This window comes from Eucalyptus grandis, chromosome 8 (genome assembly GCF_016545825.1).
Source record: "Eucalyptus grandis isolate ANBG69807.140 chromosome 8, ASM1654582v1, whole genome shotgun sequence".
Lineage (NCBI taxonomy): Eukaryota > Viridiplantae > Streptophyta > Magnoliopsida > Myrtales > Myrtaceae > Eucalyptus > Eucalyptus grandis.
The window spans coordinates 43,283,633-43,304,851 of NC_052619.1; the positions used below are offsets into that span (position 1 = coordinate 43,283,633).

General features: G+C 38.3%; 2 protein-coding genes across 2 annotated transcripts; both read left to right on the forward strand.

The window, feature by feature from the left end:
- The first annotated feature begins 11,905 nt into the window (after nucleotides 1–11,905).
- Nucleotides 11,906–14,218, forward strand: LOC120287254. The gene is made up of 2 exons (XM_039299989.1): nucleotides 11,906–12,286; nucleotides 14,092–14,218. The coding sequence occupies exons 1-2, from the start codon at nucleotides 12,099–12,101 to the stop codon at nucleotides 14,216–14,218; spliced, it is 315 nt and encodes a 104-aa protein (XP_039155923.1). The 5' UTR covers nucleotides 11,906–12,098.
- A 719-nt stretch (nucleotides 14,219–14,937) lies between these two features.
- Nucleotides 14,938–19,490, forward strand: LOC108954136 (disease resistance protein RPV1). The gene is made up of 4 exons (XM_039299991.1): nucleotides 14,938–15,012; nucleotides 16,380–16,479; nucleotides 17,430–17,889; nucleotides 19,269–19,490. The coding sequence occupies exons 1-4, from the start codon at nucleotides 14,938–14,940 to the stop codon at nucleotides 19,342–19,344; spliced, it is 711 nt and encodes a 236-aa protein (XP_039155925.1). The 3' UTR covers nucleotides 19,345–19,490.
- The last annotated feature ends 1,729 nt before the right edge of the window (nucleotides 19,491–21,219 follow it).

Below are 21,219 nucleotides of genomic sequence, written 5' to 3' on the forward strand. Positions count from 1 at the left end.
TACGTTCTAGTTTTTCCTCCATGGTTATGTCTTCCCCTCTTTCATAGTGCCCAGCTAGCTCAAGAGCCTCATACAATTTAGGGGCATCCACCACAAGAGGTTGCTCGTTCGCTTGCATTTCCCCAAGAATCATATTCACTCCTTCAAGTATGATCGTGCAAAGGGTTTTGTTGCACGTTGGGCGTAGCTTCTTAAAGGTCAACCTCCCTTTATCGAGTAGATTCTGAACTTTCAACTTCAGTGTGTAGCAGTTATCAACATCATGCTCGCTTTCTCCCATGTGGTATTCACACGTCTTGGTCACATCGAAGCCTGGGAATCTTGGGGGGTTGTCTCTAGGTACTTCCTTGGCTACCAATCTCTTTTCAAAGAGGATAGGTAACAATTTTGATAGAGGTCGAGGTAGAGGTGTGAATTCTTTCGGGGAACTTCCCGCTCCGTCAAATCCCGTGACCCGCTTCCTTGCATAGCTCTAGGCTTTTTGTGAAGGCATCGACACCGATTTAGGTGTAGTTGGCTCGGATAAACGCCACTTCAACCGCCATCTCCTTGTCCTTCCTCGTTGTGAACCTCTTGCTATTCCCGCAGAGATATTCTTCCATCAATTATCGCCCATTCAACCCCTTCACCAACCTCCACCAGCTAGGAAAATGTTTGGCAACCAGAGTACACTAATCCCTGGAAATAGTCAGATGGCATAGTCCTCAAGAAGAGCTGCCTCATTTCTTTTTCACTCAGTGGAGGCTTCACTTGTGATGCCATCGTTCTCCACCTCTGGGCGAACGCTTTAAACGATTCATTCCTCCTCTTTTCCATCCGAACTAGCTCCTCTCTTGTAGGGACAATCTCAGAGTTGAATTTATATCGTTGCAAAAACTCGTCAGCGAGGTCGTCCCATCCAGTGAGCTCTTCAATATCCAGTGCAATAAACCATGACAGGGCAGGACCATCTAAGCTATCTTGAAATGTATGTATGAGGAGTGGGACATTGTCGGAGTAGCGAGCCATCCTCCTCATATAGTATTTGAGGTGGGTTATAGGACAGCCAAGTGCCATCATATTTTCTTGTAAATTCCGGCTCTTTGAAATTCTCGGGTACTTTCACCTTAGCATATGGGGTTAGCTTGTCCACTCCCTTCATCTCATATCCTTGGAGGACACAAAGTCGCTCCTCCATCTTAGCCAAGCGTCTTGCATTTTCTTCATCAAAGCGAATGGCGGATCCCTCCTTTGGAGGGGGATCCAGATTGACGATTACAGGCGTAACCGAAGGGGCCTCCTCGTAAGCACCTTTTTCAGCAGGATCGGCGACATGTGGTTCTCCCGGTGAGGGTGGAGCGGGTCCCGAAAAAAACAGAGTAGAGGTTCCGGCTATGGTCGAGGCCGGAGGTTCACCGATTTTTCGGCTTATCTCACCCATCAAAGCAAAGTGAGTTGAGCCACTGGGTTCTCCATGTTGGCCACGCGTATGCTGACATCCTCATTCTCCATCCTGGCTTTTGCGCGAGTACGAATTGGAGATCTCCTCTTAGCCGTGTTGACAATTGGGCGAAAGTAGACAACCTGTTAGTACCTGGTCAAGGATAGATAAGCATATATGAGCATTAAGTAATGATTAGGCGGTCGGTCCATGACAAAGATCTAATCGCCCCGATTTGTTCATTTCATTGAAAGCAAGGTTGTTACATAACGCAAGAAAAGACATGAGGGAGAGCTCCCAAACAACGAAGCTAATTATGAGTCCCATCTCTCGATATTGCAACATGAGACAAATTCTTTAACATTGTGACACATGTGGGCATGGGCCCATTACATATCGCGCTTGACTCAATCTAACTAACGAAGACAGCTTCCGCTTGCGGTAGCCCCACCGACTCGGGTTGACTTCGAGGCACGCTCCTCGGCTTCTTCGAGCTTCCTTTTGAGGCGCTTGATCTCGGCTCGGTGGGTGGTCTTTAATGGCACGTCGGGAATCTTCGGGCGTAGGTTCTCTGGGATTTTATGCCTAAGGATGTATTCCACCGAGGCATAGTAAGTCTTCTCTTGCCCTTCCAACTCCTCTTCGGGCCATATTAGCTTCCGGGGATGGCACATATCCCACATTGACTTGACTAACGCAATGGAGTCTTCGTGATCCTGGCATCCATCCGGGAAGTCTATCCTAAGCGGGTCTTCTTGAATCGTTGGTGGAAGTTGTTGAACTTCTTGAAACTGGCGGGCAACTCGGGTTGGGTAATACTCAGTGACTCCGGTAATTCCCAACAAAGGAACAGGTCCAGTAAGCCCACACACGAATCGCGCTTCTCGAACTCGGAGCCATTTGGCATGCCATTGGAAATCTTCAGGTCCGTGGTTGGTCATGAAAGCTAACCACTCAGAATAATGATAATCGGGCGAACGTTTTCCTATCTTTAAACTTCGAAGAGGGTGGTGAGAGTCGTAAATGTCGCTCACGGTCATCAAGCTACCAAACCCTTTAACGTGAGAGAAGAACCAAATTTGCAAGAGTTCAGGAGGAGCATGGAAAGTTTTGTTTTTGTTTTCTCTAAAACGAGTGAGGGAAAGAAAAGTTTCATAGACAGCATTAACAAAACCCTTTCCCATACATACCTCACGAACTACCCATGCCATGGAAGGGTTAATAGCATTCCTACAATGAGGGAATAACACGAACCCGAAGAAAGCTAACAAGAAGATCCTATTCTTTTGAAAAGATTGGGCATTTTGAAAAAGCTCATTTAGGAATGAAAACGGGCAAGTCTTGCGATTAGCTTTCAAAACTTTCCTCACGTCACCCTCCTTAACCCTAAGGAAATCAGATAAGGTCGATACATGCTCAGCCCCTATAGGTGGACCAATTAATTCCGACACCAAAGGCTTTCCCATGGCAACGCTGTATTCTTCCAAGGTTGGAGTGAGCTCGTGATCACCGAACATGAATGTGCAAGTCTCAGGACACCAGACATGTGCCAATGCTCGTACAACACCATAATGAGTTTCTATTTCTAAAAGAGGAAGTAATCGTCCGACATAGGATCGCACCCAATCATGGCCAGTCGGGTCTAGTCTATCCCACCATGTGCGAAGCTCGGCTTTTGGGGCAGCAATGATGTAAAGCTCGGGTATCCTCATCGTATACTACTCACAATTACGATCAACCTAATTTGCCATGAACCAACCAAAAAAAAGAATGCGAATAAGTAAATTACGAAGGAGAGAATTTGAAAATCTTACCCTACTCATTGAGTAGCAAAGCCAGTGACATAGACATACGCATGGACGGTGGTTCAATTTCTACTCTAAATGGCTCAAAATGGAGCCATGGGATCACCGGACTGAACCAGCAAGGTCGCGGCTAGGTCGGGTTACCCATGACTCCGGCTTCGTCAAAAGAACCGACCCGTGTCGCACGGTTGCAGACCGGGGTGGGTACCTCGACGTGAAGAAAGAAATTTCGGGGTTAAGGTGGGCGACTCGTACTACGCGGTTGTAGTCGGAGTGGTATCCACCTCAACACCATCCTAGGTGATCCTATGCGGCCCAGGTCCGGCGGCAGGTCGTGTGTGCCATGGTGTAGTGCAATGCAGGAGACTCATGCATGGGAATTTAAAAAAACAATCAGCACTTCAAACATGAATAAACCATTCACTTATACCCCTACAAAACAAAGGTTAGAAATCACCATCCCTTATAACTCCCATAAACAATCAACATTCGACATGTTATGGATGCACATACCATCTTTGCTGCCAAACAAAAATATTTTGAACAAGATTAATTTTGGCCTAAGTCCTCTAAAGTTTAAAACCAAATCCCCAGCGGAGTCGCCAAGTTGTCGCGACCTACCCTCGGGGGGAGGGAGCAGGTTTAGGGGTATTGCCTAAAGGACGGGCCTAAGGCCCATGATTAGGCGCGGGCTCTCCCAAGCCCATACCCCGCGTGACATTGGGATATTATTAAGAAATTTTGCACAAAAGGAGTCGCCACTAGCCTATTGGGGTCGGCTAGAAACCAAGTGAGACATGGGAGCGTGCCTTACTTCCTACGCAAACCAGAGTCTAGGTTCGGGGGACTTGATTACACTAATTAACCAATTAGTGCCCTTTCGGTACCTAATCTTGTTCATTTTAACAAAATGATTTTCATCAGGCAGTTTAAATCGATTTCATACCTATCCGCTAACATAGGAAGTGAGCATGTAGGTGCACAACCAATAAAGTAATAATTATACCTACCAAGATCCTATTTGCCCTAAAATTAAACACGTGCAAATTAAACACAAAACACGCAAATCAAACATACAATAAAAACAACATACAAGAATATAAAGGCTTAATTACACTAAAGCGGCAATATATAGCAATTCCTAACCAAACCCTATCATTCTTGGATTTTCAAATTTTTTTAATTAAATTTTTAATTAATTAATTCTTTTTCAAAAAGAAAGTCGAATTTTTAATGTTTCTGAGTTTTTTGAAATTTTGGAAAACTTTTGAATTTTTTGAAATTTTATCATCTTTTCGAAATTTTTGATTTTTTTTTGAATTTTTGAAATTTTTTTTGAATTTTTAATACATTTTTAATATTTAATATTATTATACTTCAATAAAATGGGTTCGGATCGGGTAAACCCAATCCGGCCCGTGGACCCAACCCAAACCCGGATCCAATATTTTTGGATTAAAAGAAACATTTTTTTTACAGCTTTTTCTCTTTTTTTTTTTTTTTTAAAGATTCTTTTTGTAATTAATTTTTTTTACCTTTTCCCACTTCATCATTTCCCTGTACGCCTCGCCCAATGGTCCTTCTCGAGGCCAGCTTTTGCCGTTTTAGTTTGCTAATTTTTTTATTTATTTTGCTTTCCCCTTTTTTTTATTTTTCTCTTCCTTTTTTTGGTTTTTCTTTTCTCTCTTTTTTATTTCTTTCGCTCATCTCTTCTGACACTTTCACCGAACACCCCCACCTACTGTCTTTTCTTCTCTTTTAGGTTTTCTTCTCCTTTTCTTCTTTTTTAATTTTTGTTTTGTCATTTTTCTGGCTTTTCTTTGTTCTTTTTTTTTTTTTCTTTCCCTCCTCCCTTCGACTCTCTTCTTCACGAGACCGACATCTTCCTCTCTTTTTCAATTTTTTTTTTTTTTTTTTTTACTTTTTCACTCTTTCAATACTTTTCTTTTGCTCTTGTTTCTTTTTACTATTTTTTTGGTCTTCTTCTTCTTTCGTATTTGCCCCTGCACGCCTCCAACCTTTCTACTTTTTTTTTTTTTTTTTAATTTCTTTTCACTACCCTTTTATTTCTTTTATTTCTTGTTTTTCTTTTAAGCCCCTTTTTCAGGTCGTCTTCTCTGCGTGCTTCCTTCTTCACCCGAAACCTCCATTAAACACCCAAGGCTTCCTCTGCCATTTCATTGTTTCCTTTTATTATTTATTTATTTCGTTTTTTCTTACATTTCTTTTTCTTTTCCTTGCTGGTTTTTCTTCTTTTTCCTTCCTCCCTTCTGACCTTCTTCCTTCGCGCGTTTTCACGCCTTGCTCTCCAGCGACATCTTTCACCGAAGCCTTCCACCGATGAACTCCACCCCGGAATTTCGCCCCACGGACCCACAGCAAAAAATTTAAACGAATCGACAACAACACCCACCGCCGCCAGCCGTCTAACTCCGAGGGTTGCTACACCATTTTCGGATGCAAACACCGCAGCTCAAACACACGTGATTATTTCACGAAAATCGCGTGAAATCGCGATGAAAACATGAGAGACAGACATGGTCCAACATATATATGAACAAGCGCAAATTAAACCGAGTTTGAACGCGGGTTTTTCTCGGTTCTCTTTGAGACATTTTGTCAAATATTGGGTGTGCAGCGGCTAAAAGAGGGCATACGGGCTCACTTGAGGCTCGAATCCGAGTAAAGATCAACACAATATGCACAAGCAACACTCAAGATCCACGGGACATATACCACACTCGAACAGATGCGAACACAGCAAGTATTTTCAGCCACAACATACTCACAGATTTGAATCTCTTTTAGGCATTTCATCAACCGGGTAGCATACACAGCAGAAACGAAGGATCTTCAGACTGGTATAGACTCAAGCACAAGCTTGGACGTCTATCAACATGCATTAGGACATCTATGAGCTTTCATGGAGGATGGTGAAGCCGAAGCTCGCGTGAACAGGTCAGCCGCGAGCTCCGGCCCGAGACCTCGAAGTGAAGCGAGAAGCCTACCTGGTTCGGGTGGCGAGCAACGAGCGTACTTCAGGCGATGGCGACGCGCTCTCTCCCCAATCGTCTCTCTCTCAAGCTCGCCCTCTGGTGCTCTTTTTCCCTCTTTACCAAAAAACAGCCGTGAACTCCCCTCTACGGTTTGCTCTCTTCCTCGCTTGTGTGCCTCCCCCCTCTTAATTTTCCGCTTTCCTCTGGTTTTATACCCAGCCAGCAAGCGCGCATGGCCTGCGGCTGCCAGCTTGCCGGCCGAAATGCCCCTCCGACCCGCGGATCATGCTGGTCGCCCGCAATCCCGATCCCCTACTCCCGGTCGTTGCTCCATTTTTTCTGTTCTCTGCAGGTCTTTGCATGAAGGACAGCAGGAGGGAGACGACCGGTCTGTGCGCGGGTTGGGCTGAAGGGAAAAGGTAGATGGGCCGAGCTGGTGGGCCGCGCTAGGGAAAAGGAAAAAAAAGAGAGAAAGGGGCTAGCCTAGGGTTTGTCTAAACCCAGTGCCCGCCTACCCCTTTCTTATATATATATATATATATATATATATATATATATATATATATATATATATTTTTTTTTTTAATTTCGAAATTTTCTTGTACTAATTTTTTGATAAAAAATTTTGATTGATTATAAGACTAGTGACACAAATTCTCCTAATGTCTACGTGTGATGCAATTTTGATGAAAATTTTTGTTGAGGGGTTGGAAATCAATCCCCAATTTTTCAATGCAATTAAGAAACACTTAAATAAATCGCCAAAATTTAGGTGTCAACAAAGGTCAAATGAAGAGTAAGTGGGATAATCTTAAGAAAGATTGGAAAAGATGGAGGACATTGGTCCTTAAGGAAACTGGATTAGGATAGGATCCAAAAAAGAATACCATTGATGCAAGTGATGAATGGTGGGAGAAGAAAATTAAGGTTTTTTCCCTTCTTTTATTAATTTTTTTTAAGTTCGTCTTTTTTCAATAAAACTCACGAAAATGTTTATTACAACAGGAAAATCCTAAGGTTAGACCTTTTAGAATGAAAAGCATACATCCGGATCTTCAAGTTTTATTGGATAGAATGTTTTGAGACACTATTGCCACTGAAGCATCACATGGAATCCTGCACAAGGCTTACGTATTGATGATGATGTTGTGGCCACACAATTTGACATTGGTGGTTCAGCAGGAGCAAAATTTACTGATGATAATATAGAGGACGATATGGGTGGAAAGAGTAGTGAACAACATCGAAGTGATAAAAGAACGTCGCAGAGTTCGATGAGACAATCTCAAGGAAAGAAACAAAAGAAAAGTGTGGCTGATAAGCTAGCAACGCAAATGGAGAGGATTTGTTCAGCTATTGAAAGTAGAAGCTATGCTAAAGAGTTTGATCCATACAAGGAACTTATGGAGACGTTGAAAGCTATACTCGAGATAAAGCAAGATCGAGAGTTATATTTTTTTGCACTAGATTATTTTTCAGAAAAGAAAGACAATAGGTAAATCTTTATGAACTTAGATGATGATTCAGAAAAAGTCATATGGCTCAAGTATAAGTTTGCACAACGTAGGGCTCACTAGGATATTTGCTATTTATATTTTTCATGTGTAATGTTATTATAATGTAATACATATTTACACTACTTATTTGTATTAGTTGGTAAGACATATTTATGTTATATTATCAGACTTGTTTTTAATTGGTGTTCTTTTTATCGAATGGAGTTTGCATATATATATGACAAGTGTTTTTTGTTGATGAATGATCTAAATAATTCATTATATCTCTTATTCTAATTCTATTTTGTTATTTTGATCAGTTATGGATGACTCTTTTGAAAGAGAAAACCATAAAAAAAGAGGAAGAAGAATATTGGCAACTTTGTGCAGCTGCACATACTTGCAGTGTCAGTGTTTATCAGGCAATATATGATCAAAAAATACTGTGCATGACCTCATCATATACAGGAAATGCATGGTTAAGAGAGTTGATGGACATAGATGCTATTCCTGAAAGGTTTTATCGAATGTTTAGAATGGATAGAATTGTGTTTAAGAATTTAATGAATGATTTAGTGACACGATATGGTTTATAAGGAACTAGAAATATTGATGTTGCAGAAATGCTAGGATTGTTTCTTCATATTTTAGGACATAATATAAGTAATAGGTTAGCACAAGAGCGCTTTCAGCATTCTGGGGAAACCATATCCAGGCTATTTAGCTTAGTTTTGGATAAAGTATGTGAAATGGGAGCAGATTTGATCCAACCATCCGATCAACAATTCAAGGAAGTTCCAAAAAAGATTAGGAATAATACAAGATTTTTTCCACATTTTAAGGTAAGTTATGATTATACAGTAGAAAATATGAATTAAATATAAATCAAATAATATTCTTCTTCTTGTTTTAGGATTGTATTGAAGCTATAAATGGTACTCATATTTCAGCGGTGGTACCTATAAGTGAGCAGCTTCGTTTTATTGGTCGAAAAGGAACACTAATGCAAAATGTGATGGCCATGTGTAATTTTAACATGGAATTTACTTATGTGTGGGCCAGTTGGGAGGGAACAGCTCATGATACTCGTATCTTTTATGAAGCCATTAGGAGACATGATTTGTAATTTCCTCATCCTCCAAAAGGTTCCTTAATTAATAGTTTTTATGCATTAATATATGTATGTGTTATATGTTGATTAAATTTATAATTTTTTTTGTGCAGGTAAATATTATTTTGTTGATGCTGGATATCCAAATCCCACGGATTATTTGGGGCTATATAAAGAAGTTAGATATCATTTACCTAAGTTTCAACGAGGTTCTCAACTGACAGGTTATAAAGAAGTGTTCAATCGTGCTCACTCCTCACTACGATCAGAAATTGAGTGAGCTTTTGGCGTATTGAAGAAGAAGTGGAAGATTTTAAAGAGTATGCCAAGTTATCCATATACAAAGCAAGTGAAAATTATGATAGCAACGATGGCTTTGCACAATTATATATGAAGAAATGCCCTGAATGATACACATTTTGCTAGAGTAGATTTGGATCCCAATTTATATACAACAGATCTTGATAATGTAAATGTGGAGGGTAATGCTTCAAATGATGATGTAGCATCTGATATGACACGTTTACGTGATCAAATAGTTATGAATTTATGAAGTAATTAGGGATATTTGTAATTTTTAAGGATAATGAACTTATTTCCTCAAAGCATATGTTATCATGTTTTTATTGTAATGAAAGTATTTTTATTTTAATTGAGAAAGAGAGCACGTAAAATTTTTTCCATTTGATGTTTTTAGTCAAAAAAATGAATTTTAATTTTAGTAAAATTGTTTACACAACATCTTTAAAATTGTTATCAAATATATATTAAAAAAGTTACAAACATTATTTTTTTAATTTTAAACAAATAAAAATTAAAATATTTAGATTAATCACCAAAGGGGCTTTGCAAATGTGTTTTCTACCAAACATCATTTATCTCAAAGTTGCTTTTCAAAGCAAAATTTACCAAACAGTCTTTGCATTCCCTCCAAAGCCCTTTAGGCTAAACTGCTTTGCATTTCCCTAATGGGCTTTCCAAATACTAAACCAAACGCACCCTTAATGCGTCAATGAAGGACTACTATAGTCTGACCACATTATGAATCATAAACATATAATATAGGGGAAAAAAATCCAGACGTCGATTTTACATATGATGCAAACATCTTATGATAGAGAGGCCAAAAGAGAGATAAAGGGTGTTGAATACTCTCATGACATCAACTAAACGATGTTCTCCCTACCTCTGCTTCTGTCGCTACCAACTGATCGAGTTGTAGGGTTGTTACTCATTGATGCTTCTTCTTGGCTTGCAACATTAATGTTCAAAAGATTTTGGAGGATTGGTTGTGATTGATTGAAGTTTTTGAGTCTCGAAGAAGTTGCTTCGCACTTGGACTTGAAGATTTGTTTCATTTCTCGAAAAACTTATTGGTAATCGGGATTTATAGCTATCAAGCAAGGAATATAACATAGATAGACCACTTAATGTAAGAATTCTATACGATCAAGTCGATTGCTATCTCAATAACGAGACATCCTTGTAGGAAAAAAGCCAAATTGATCAATGTGCTTCTGTGATTGTCTAGTGTTGTTCACGAACTGATGGCAAAGAGCATGATGAGAGTTATGATTATAACGATGATGGGCGCTTGCATGTTTATAAGTAAATCCTTAGTTCCAAAAAGAGCAAATGACCATCTTAGTGAGGCTATACAAAATTTTTTGGATTTTACAATTATGACATCTGCTTGATCGTCGAGTCTACCCGAAAGAACGATGACTAAGAAATTATCAGGTTATTGTGCAAGTAAGTTGAACAAGTTCATAGCAACAACGGTTCACCTACATGCTTAAATACTGCTCGACGACAAACTAAAATTCAGCTTTAATGACATGCAAAGTCCATATGATTAGCCATAAACAAACTAATTATAGTAAGTAATGAATGACTCCGGTCGGATAGATTTTGCGAAAGCCCTATAGATAAAAGTTCTGACAAACGTAGAGAGCTGAGTGCACTAGATGCTCGTGACTCAGAGGGGTGATGAACAGAGCTAGTTGAAATTCAATCCATAAAATAGCTTGAGATTGAGATGGAGTGATGACCCCACTGCAACCTTCAAAAGTTTTTTAAGTAAACATGGCTTTCAAAGAGACTCTCCACTAAATGATTCCCTCAGGTACGGTGGAGTTTCCTTTGACTTTCGGTTCATATTGTCCAGTGCTAGTTGAGATTAAATCCACAAAAACGCTTGAGATGGGATGATGACCCCACCGCAACTTTCAAAAGTTCTTCCTTTAAGTAAGCATGCCTTTGAAAAAGAAACTCTCATATTTGACAAAAAAAAAGAAAAAAAAGAAAAGAGACAAAGAGACTCTCATGATTACCTCCACTGCAACTTTCAAAGTTCTTTTTAGTAAACATGCTTTTCAAAAAGAGACTCACGATTACCTCAAGTACAGTCGTGTACAGTGGAGTTTCCCTTCACTTTTGGAGTCATTTCCTTTCCGTTCATATTGTCCAAAGCTAGCTGAGATTCAATCCAGAAAATAGCTTGAACTGCCTCTTTTGCAAGCCTCAGTTTGCTTCAGAGCTCATCTCCTTTCAGTTTACCATGCAACTAATGGACTTGCTGCTAGAAATGCCTTTGTAACTTCATTAAGGGCTAACTTGCATCACAACACTGACCCAAAGCCAGATGGTTTCTCACAGTTTCTGTAGGGTCACTTTTGGTAAGAATATGTTTCATGATAGATTTCCAAAATGACCTTTTGGCTTTTGCTCATAATGTTGTGACTATATTATTCAGCCAATCCATTGGTGATCATCCCCTTGATAGCTATTTCAATAATATTTTAATGAAAGGCTTAACTAAATAAGTTTAAGAACTTAACCATGCAAGCGATCATGTGCCAGAAATGAGGGCATTATGACAGTGCTCGCCTACGACATGATATCTACATGCAAAACTGAACACACTCAAACTGATTTCTCATCTTGGCAAGGAAGGCACCATGATATCTACATGCAACTTTCTCAAAAAAAAAAAAAGAAAACAGAGCGACTTTCATGATTACCTCCACTGCAACTTTCCAAGTTCTACTTTTTAGTAAACATGCCTTTCATCTCATGATTACCTCAAGTACAGTCTCGAGTACAGTGGAGTTTCCTTTCACTTTTGAAGTCATTTCCTTTGGTTCATATTGTCCAAAGCTAGCTGAGATTCAATCCAGAAAATAGCTTGAACTGCCTCTTTTGCAAGCCTCAGCCTGCTTCAGAGCTCATCTCAGATCTCTCAGTTGGTCGTGCATCCAAAATTCATCCATGGTTACCAAAACTACCCCGCAAGACTCGCACTCAAATAGCTTTGTCACTGTAGCCATGGAGACGGGATGCGACGCGGCATTTGAAACCCTAGTACTGAAATCACTGGTCCCTTCGCCTCCTTCCATCTCCGACGGAGCGCCATCACCTCCGTCGAGCACGCGGCCCGGCCACCATCTCCTTCGCAGGTAACGGCAACTTGCCGGCAGACGGCCCTTTCCGCTGCGTTCTCTGGTAGCCTTGCTGGTATCTTCGAGTTCTATCAATCGTTTTGTTTGCCATTTGGTCTTTGGCTGATCGGAGAATGGTGGAGCGAATTTGAATTCCAGAATGCTGTCGATTCTGTTAGTTCCTTTTAAATGTTAAGTTAGCGTGAATTAGATCACGAACTGGTAAATGAAAATCGTTTCATTTACCAGTTCATCTTCTGGTCATCTCGCTTTGGCTGGTCAGAGAAAAATGGAAGGAATTTGAATTCCAAAATGTAGTTGATTCTCTTAGTTCCTTTAGAATGTTAACATTGCGTGAGTTAGATCAGCAACTTCCCAGACACTGCTGTGTGTTTGCTTGGAGGAGGAAGTGGCTTCACTGTGATGATTTATTTGCCATATTAGATGATTGATTTTTTTTTTTTTCCTTTTCAGATTATTTGTCATTTTTATTATGGTAACATTTGCTTGTAAGTTTTTTCCCTCAGTGATTTCTGAACCTTATTATGTGTGTTAGGGGGTTAGGGTATTGTTTGTCATTCTAATTATAGTCATCATCGTTACATAATCTTTTTGTGGCATTGGTTTAATGTCTAAGATGAGAAGCTTCTTGATTCCTTATAATATCATGACTTTTCCAGTCCAAAATGCAAGCAATGAATTATCGGGTCATCGAATGAGTTGAGAAATTTGCACCGTCGACTCTCTTTTCTTTTCTTCTTCTTTTCCCCAATTTGGTGAGGAAGGCATTCTGTCATTTAGTTCCCTTTGCTGATCACAACGAATCAATCACGAAACAGCTTGATCAGCAAGTGGCGGCTGGATATGTTACGCCTTATAAAACCCAATCGTACTAACAGTTAAAACTACTCATGCTTCAGTTTCCTCTTAGCAATCACTTGTGAGCCGTGAGTATTAGCTGGATTGTCCAGAGTTCATTGTACTGAGATATGCAGTGACTAGTGATTTTAATTGTGATGTTATCTTCTAGAGATGGCAACATGCTACTTCTTTCGGTCATTTTGTTTGGTAAAACTGCTATCATTTGATATTAAGTGTTTTACTTGTTTCTTCTTTTACTAATTCATTATAGGATTGAAGTGGACAAATCAGCATATCCAGAACTTTGGGTATGGCATCAGCAGCTCCTAAATCAGCTTGCTGTGTCAAGCTTAGGAAACCCAGATGCTGTTGTGCTTTTCAGTCTTTGCGGCAACTAAAAGTTTGTCATTCTAATTATAGTCATCATCGTTACATAATCTTTTTCGTGGCATTGGTTTAATGTCTAAGATGAGAAGCTTCTTGATTCCTTATAATATCATGACTTATCCAGTCCAAAATGCAAGCAATGAATGATCGGGTCATCGAATGAGTTGAGAAATTTGCACCGTCGACTCTCTTTTCTTTTCTTCTTCTTTTCCCAATTTGGTGAGGAATGCATTCTGTCATTTAGTTCCCTTTGCTGATCACAACGAATCAATCACGAAACAGCTTGATCAGCAAGTGGCGGCTGGATATGTTATGCCTTATCAAACCCAATCGTACTAACAATGAAAACTACTCATGCTTCAGTTTCCTCTTAGCAATCACTTGTGAGCCGTGAGTATTAGCTGGATTGTACAGTGTTCATTGTACTGAGATATGCAGTGACTAGTGATTATAACTGTGATGTCATCTTCTCGAGATGGCAACATGCTACTTCTATCCGTCATTTTGTTTCGAAAACTGCTATTATTTAATATTAAGTGTTTTACTTGTTTCTTCTTTTATTAATTCATTAATAGGATTGAAGTGGAGGAATCTGCATATCCAGAACTTTGGGTATGGCATCAGCAGCTCCTAAATCAGCTTGCTGTGTCAAGCTTAGGAAACCCAGATGCTGTTGTGCTTTTCAGTCTTTGCGGCAACTAAAAGTTTGTCATTCTAATTATAGTCATCATCGTTACATAATCTTTTCGTGGCATTGGTTTAATGTCTAAGATGAGAAGCTTCTTGATTCCTTATAATATCATGACTTATCCAGTCCAAAATGCAAGCAATGAATGATCGGGTCATCGAATGAGTTGAGAAATTTGCACCATCGACTCTCTTTTCTTTTCTTCTTCTTTTCCCCATTTTGGTGAGGAAGGCGTTCTGTCATTTAGTTCCCTTTGCTGATCACGACGAATCAATCACGAAACAGCTTGATCAGCAAGTGGCGGCTGGATATGTTATGCCTTATCAAACCCTATCGTACTAACAATGAAAACTACTCATGCTTCAGTTTCCTCTTAGCAATCACTTGTGAGCCGTGAGTATTAGCTGGATTGTACAGTGTTCATTGTACTGAGATATGCAGTGACTAGTGATTATAACTGTGATGTCATCTTCTTGAGATGGCAACATGCTACTTCTATCAGTCATTTTGTTTCGTAAACCGCTATTATTTAATATTAAGTGTTTTACTTGTTTCTTCTTTTGTTAATTCATTAATAGGATTGAAGTGGAGGAGTCTGCATATCCAGAACTTTGGGTATGGCATCAGCAGCTCCTAAATCAGCTTGCTGTGTCAAGCTTAGGAAACCCAGATGCTGTTGTGCTTTTCAGTCTTCGCAGCAACTAAAAGTTGTTCTACCAAAAGAAGTACAACAATGACTGCTTGTAGCACTGTATCAACATTTGGCATCTTTGGGGCACTTCCCATATTGAGGAAAGAAGGCAAGGTGGTAAGAACTACATTTGAGTTTCTTCTTTCTTGTTAACAGTTTCAATGATTATCCTTTGTGACTGTTTTCTCCAAATTTTTCATTGTTGTCTGTTTTTTGGTTGATCACTTATCTCCATGTGACATGACGTGGTTGCTTTCTTGTTTAACCTCAGTTGAACTTTTGAGCATTTTTGTGCAGAGTGTTGGAGGAAGTAAGGTTGAGCAATTGTATTTAAGAGATTGTTGTGCCACTTTTAGATTAACTCTTGCCACCAACTAGTTCAAACTAGTGCAGCTAGCTAATTAATATGTCGATCAATTTCCTAGAATATCATTAGCTACTTTGGTTTTCTTGTACGATAGTAAATGGGAAAAGCAGTTGGTAATGCTTTTGATTTTCCAGGCTGGTCATCGCTGAGTTATGTGCTCTTTAATACCATCATGTAATGTTTAGTATACTCCTTTTATTACTGGAGATGTACTTAATTTTATTAACTTACTATCAGTTGGAAAATACATTAATATATATTAGAATCTCATGTTGTTCCATTGGGTTTTTCTCAAATGACACATGCTTGTGTGTGAACCGCTTTATGTCTATAGCATAAGATCATCATATATAATCACTCTAGGAGCCAAATAATCTCTTTCTTAGACTCCAAAAGATTTTTCCTCTTCTTGTGGTATAGTACCTTCAATGGTGATGGGATCAATCTCTTCCTCATCATCCAAGCTTAAATAAGTTTGAAACATTGAAGAAGGAAACACAATGCTCAGCCATGAGTTGGCCAATCCTTTGCTTGGATGAGTTAAAATCATAGCAACAATAGAAATCAACGCGTTTTGTTGCAATTCTGGCATAGGATGGTAAATTTAAAATGATTGAACCATCAAGTCTCCTGACCAGAGCAAGCTACACAACAGTAGAAGCACTTATGCGAACTTTTTCCTTTTCCACTCCAAGATGCAGGTCAAGTCATAAAAGTATTCCTGCCCAACCTATTTCCTCTCGTAACCAGCTTGAGAGTAAATGGAAGATTGTGAAATCACTAATGTTATTAGATTATTTCCTAATCAGAGAAAGTAAATCCGTGATACTGCTGTTGCAAGTTCCCATACTATGTGTTACTCTCATGTAGTGCCATCCATTCCTGATGATAGCAAGTTAAATTTTCTTCAAATAATGCTACCTTTTAGGTTGAAATTGCTCAGTAACATCACATTATATTGGTCATACTAAAGATCATAGTAGTGTAGACATAGTGATGTACATGTGCAACCATCCCAGGCAATTGTAGAATGGTTACAGTACTCTTGATTTATATTTTCGTTTCCCTTCTTTTGTTTTGGAGATCATTTTATGATGCTGCAGTTTTTACTGAATAGGTTGTTCCACTATCATCTTCCACTACTGATTTATTCTCAAGATTTAAACAAATTCTGAAGTTTGCAACTGAGAAGTTCAAATCCATCATTGGGATTCATGGTAATTTGCAAGTTTCCCTCTTGCCTTCTGACTTGAAACACTTACATTGACGTACAACACTTTGGCTAGATGTAGTAACTTGAAAGAAAATCAGTTTTAATAGTTTCCCCCTTCCTTGCCAAGATGAGAAATCAGTTGATGTATTCCGTTTTGCATGTAGATATCATGGCGTAAGCAAGCATTGTCATCATTTCATCATTGCCGGCACCAAATCAATTGTATGGTTAAGTTCTTAAACTTATTATGTTTAGTTTTTCATGAAAATATTTTTGAAAAAGCTATCAAGGGGATGATCACCAATGGATTCGATGAATATTGTATTGTCAACCTTATGAGCAAAAGCCAAAAGGTTATTTCAGAAAGTTATTGTGGAACATTTTTTACCGAAAGTTGCCCTTTTTGACCCTGCAAAAAGAGTGAGAAACCATTTGGCTTTGGGTCAGGCTTCTTCTCCAAGTAACTCTTAATGAACTTATGAAGGCGTTTCTAGCGACAAGTCCAATAGTTGCATGGTGAAAATCAATTGGTTAACCAATTATTGTTATGAATCCCCAATTCTTCTCTTTCTTTCAATTATCATTGAGATTGAGGGTTGTTTGAGAAGATTTCTGATGAAGTGTTGTATAAAAACATGGTATGTGTTCTAATGAACATCCAACTCATCTTTTGGGTGGTTCCAGCAGAAAATTGTTTTATTAAGTCGATTAAGAATGGAAATCCGAGCAAGGGTCATTTTCCTCCTTATCAATTTCTTTTCTGTCTGTTGAATTAGGATTATACGTGAAATGCATGTGATCAGGACTTGGCTGGGGATGAAGAACAAAAATTTTTATTATCATATACAAGGATTAGGACAGTTTCTGTTTTTACAATAAGCCTATTTATCAAATTCTTAGTACCTCTTCCATACCTCTATTCTGATCTCAAACAATGTATTCCTCATTGTGCAGGTCAGCATCCTCCTACGAATTTTGACGTAATCATTAGTTACAAACGGGACGACACACGTGATTTCGTGAGCCATCTCAAGGTTGCTCTTGAGCGGAGGGGGATAAGAACATTTGTTGATTATTTACTGGATGAAGGAGAAGAGATCCTGCCAGCGATTGAAGAAGTGATAAAGCAGTCAAATATTGCCATTGTGGTTGTCTCTCAGAATTTCCATACCTCACCATGGTGCCTCAATGAGCTGGTGAAGATCCTCGAATGCCAAAAAAAGCGGGGTCTGATCATATTTCCCATTTTCTGGGGCATTGATGCAAGAGAGCTGCGAGAGCAGTCCGGTCCTTTTGTGGAGAATATTGGCCAAGGCGAAGAGGGTTTCAAGCAGGAGAAGCCACGCCAGGTCCAGATATGGAAAAACGCTTTGCGAGCACTGGGCATGATCAATGGCTTTCCTGTTAGTGCCTGGTACTAAACCCTTTCCTTTCTAAGATCTGTCTTCTTCTAAGTACACTTTTTTAAGAATCGCTGTAGAAAGTTACTTAGTTCGTGCATGAGAACACAAAACTTACTTCGTAAGGCTGCCTGTTGTGGTCAGTAGGAACTAATAATTGGAAATGTGGAATCTCTTCACTTGGGCATTGGTATATCTGCATAAGGCAACGTAATATGGTCATTTGCCACACTCTACTATCTCTCGCATACTAATTCGGGTTGGTGATACAAATTAATGTGATGATTATTGAAATAAGCCCTTATCCATCTACTTATAATTAAAATCTTTATGTTCAAATAGTGCTCTGTTGGTAGTAAGCATTAATCTATATCCAAGCAATACAAGGATGTTGGTTCTTACTCTAAGCCAATATATTCAGTGATTCTTCATCAATCTAGTACTTTTCTGAAGTTCTATAAGATATGGACTTGAAGACTCCAAAACACCACATTAGGAGTTGATTATGCTTTCGTGCTTCTACAAGTGAAAACGTCAATGAAGTGGAACTTATGGTTGCTTCATCTAAAGCATACTCTTGGAAATCTATGGTTGGAGGTATATTTGTTCCTCTTTGTACTTATGAGCAATTCATATTTCACTTTCTTTGATGGTGTTCAAGCCATACTGCATCCGTGTTGGATTAAATGTTTCTTTAAAATTTTACATTTGTTGTTCAAAGGTATAGAGACAAAAAGGAAAGTCATTAGATTTTCTGGTCTTGAGAAAAGTAAACTTTTGATCAAATTAATATGCGTGTTGATCTTATTCCACATTTCTAATTTTTGAAGTTTTGTGTAGTTCATTGCCTGTAATATAAGCATCTATTATGATGGTTATACCTTATAACCTTGGGCTATTAGTTGGCGATTCAATTATTTCTCCTATGATGAACAATGCTTTCTGTTGGAGCGTGTTATTAGTGGGGTAATTATGATTATGTTCTTGAGGAGAATACTAATGTTAAGGCTTGAGTTGAACATGATGCCTGAACTTTGAGTTTCATGTGAGACAATTAATGCTAGTTCGTGTGTGGAGAGATGCAAGAACATTGTGCATATGCTAAACTGGGTTCTATTCTCACTAGGATTGTGATTCAGGTTAGTATATGTACTAGGTTTATGAAATACTTTTTGAGGGGATTGTGTTATTAGCGTGTGCAGCAGAGAAAAGATGAAGATGGTCACGTGCCAGTACCAGATTGTGATGGAGATTCGAAACCTGGACATTTTGTCTTTTATTTTTCTTTTGTCAGAAATAACTTTGAGCACTGATTAGAAAATTTTCGATCCTCTTGATGTTTACTTCCTGTTGACTAGCGCTAATGACCAGACATGCCTTTTGGTGCCTACAGTTTGGATAAAACTGAAGCTGAATTGGTCGAGGACCTTGCGGACAAAATCTCAGCCAAGCTGACGCGGTGGGTGTGAACGTTGCTTCCCATCCAGCTGGTTAGTTTCAATCTCAAGTTGAAGATCCTAAGCGCATATGGAGGGGGGAAGGTTTTGCTGGAAGGTCTGATGTAGTGTCGTTACATTATAGCATTTAGATTACTTTGGTCGTCTGGTGATTTATACATTACAATCTAGGAATTTTATTAAATCCTATATATTATTTGGTGATTGTAATAATAAAGTCGGATATATCTATATCATATCATGTATATTACTTGATATAAAATGGCATATAGAATAAATGAACCAAACATTTTACATCGCGATACTCTTGTCTACTTTATTTATTTGTTTTTTTCATTTTATTTTCCTCTCTTTCTTTAAGTAGCTTCTTTTTTTTTATTTCTTTCTTCCTATTCCATCGTTCTCTAATAAAAAATTTTGAATAGTAAACTATATTAATATACCAAAAACACTAAAACACCTAAAATATTTAATCAATATGAATGTATATTTATATTTATATAATGAATTTAATTAATTAAATTAAAATAACTAAATTGTTACTTTTTATTTTGAATTTCTTATATTAGAAGTCAAATATTATTTACATTGAAATGCAATTTTAATTTTGTTAATTTGAAAAGTTTATTATCCAATAAAAATAACTTTCTTATTATTGATATTTGAAATTCTATTAATCTTTATCCCAACTTCTTCATGGAATAATTATATCCGATTTATATCCTTATTATATTTGATTTTATTCTGTCTTGAGCAGATATCAAATATAAGATATGATAAATTTTATCTTATTATGAATTTTATTCCGACCGTCAAACATAGCCCTAGCGTACAGTGCCACATGATATAATTTCAATAGATGTGCAAACTTCATTTTTGGATACTACATATAAGATAGAGAGCTTGTACTTGCCCCGATGCTCTCTCTATCACTATCATATGATGACATAGTCGCCTTTGCCATGGCTGCAAACTCCTTGATCGAGTTGCCCATTGTTGCCGTGACCTCAGCAGAGGCCCTCACCAAGGTCACCATGGCGAGAGAGAGAGAGATGGCGAAAGAATGGCGGAGTTGGGTTAAGAGATTCAGTCGATGCTAGTCATTTTTGGGGCTTTATCGCAAAGAAAGGTGAGTTAGTTATTACAGTGAAATTGACCGTGGAACTTGCAATATCAAAAGTAAAGTTATGGAAGCGATAAAGCAAAGAAAATTGAAGTGTAACTTTTACTATTTTTTCCCCCTTCGATTACATTTGTTTGAGTTAGAAAGGTGGAATTAAGAACGCTTTTTATGCTGAATCTTGAAGAAAAGAGAATTAAAGTCCAAAGGCTCTTAGCCAATGGTCATCAGAAGCACAAATGATGAGTCATGCTTTCCTCCGCCCCTAATTCCTCCAATCATTCTTTAATCGGTAGATTTTGAATATGGACATCACCCTTGCAAGTTGTAACCCAGCAATCAGAGGTGGACATAAAGAAGAATACAACTCTTATTGAAAAGAGTGGGGATACATCCTTCAACAAAAATGGAGTCCCTATAATTAACAACAACGTTTGAGTGGTTTTAATTATGTTAGATCAAAGTGAAAAAAAAAAAAAACTCAAATATTCTAATAAAGGATCATTACATGGTTTATCCCGGTATTATCATATGTCACTTAAAAAACAAATTCTGACTTTGAATAAAAAAAAGTCAATTGACTAAAATGTGTTATTTTGAATGCTGTTATTGTTCGAATAAAAAAAAATGTTCGTATTGCACTTAATGCTATAATTTTTACAGGAACTCTGTATCTGAACTATATACTGATATTGACTTCCAAGTTTTTTCATGATTGAGCAAAGAACAAATAATAAGTAATTTTTTTCAATTTTACAATAATAAAA

Coding starts and splice junctions, on each gene's coding strand:
- LOC120287254 (XM_039299989.1), top strand. CDS start 12,099: ATGGTTACCAAAACTACCCCGCAAGACTCGCACTCAAATAGCTTTGTC. Junction 12,287..14,091: donor GGCCACCATCTCCTTCGCAG/GTAACGGCAACT, acceptor ATTCATTAATAG/GATTGAAGTGGAGGAATCTG.
- LOC108954136 (XM_039299991.1), top strand. CDS start 14,938: ATGACTGCTTGTAGCACTGTATCAACATTTGGCATCTTTGGGGCACTT. Junction 15,013..16,379: donor TGAGGAAAGAAGGCAAGGTG/GTAAGAACTACA, acceptor TTTACTGAATAG/GTTGTTCCACTATCATCTTC. Junction 17,890..19,268: donor GGCTTTCCTGTTAGTGCCTG/GTACTAAACCCT, acceptor TGGTGCCTACAG/TTTGGATAAAACTGAAGCTG.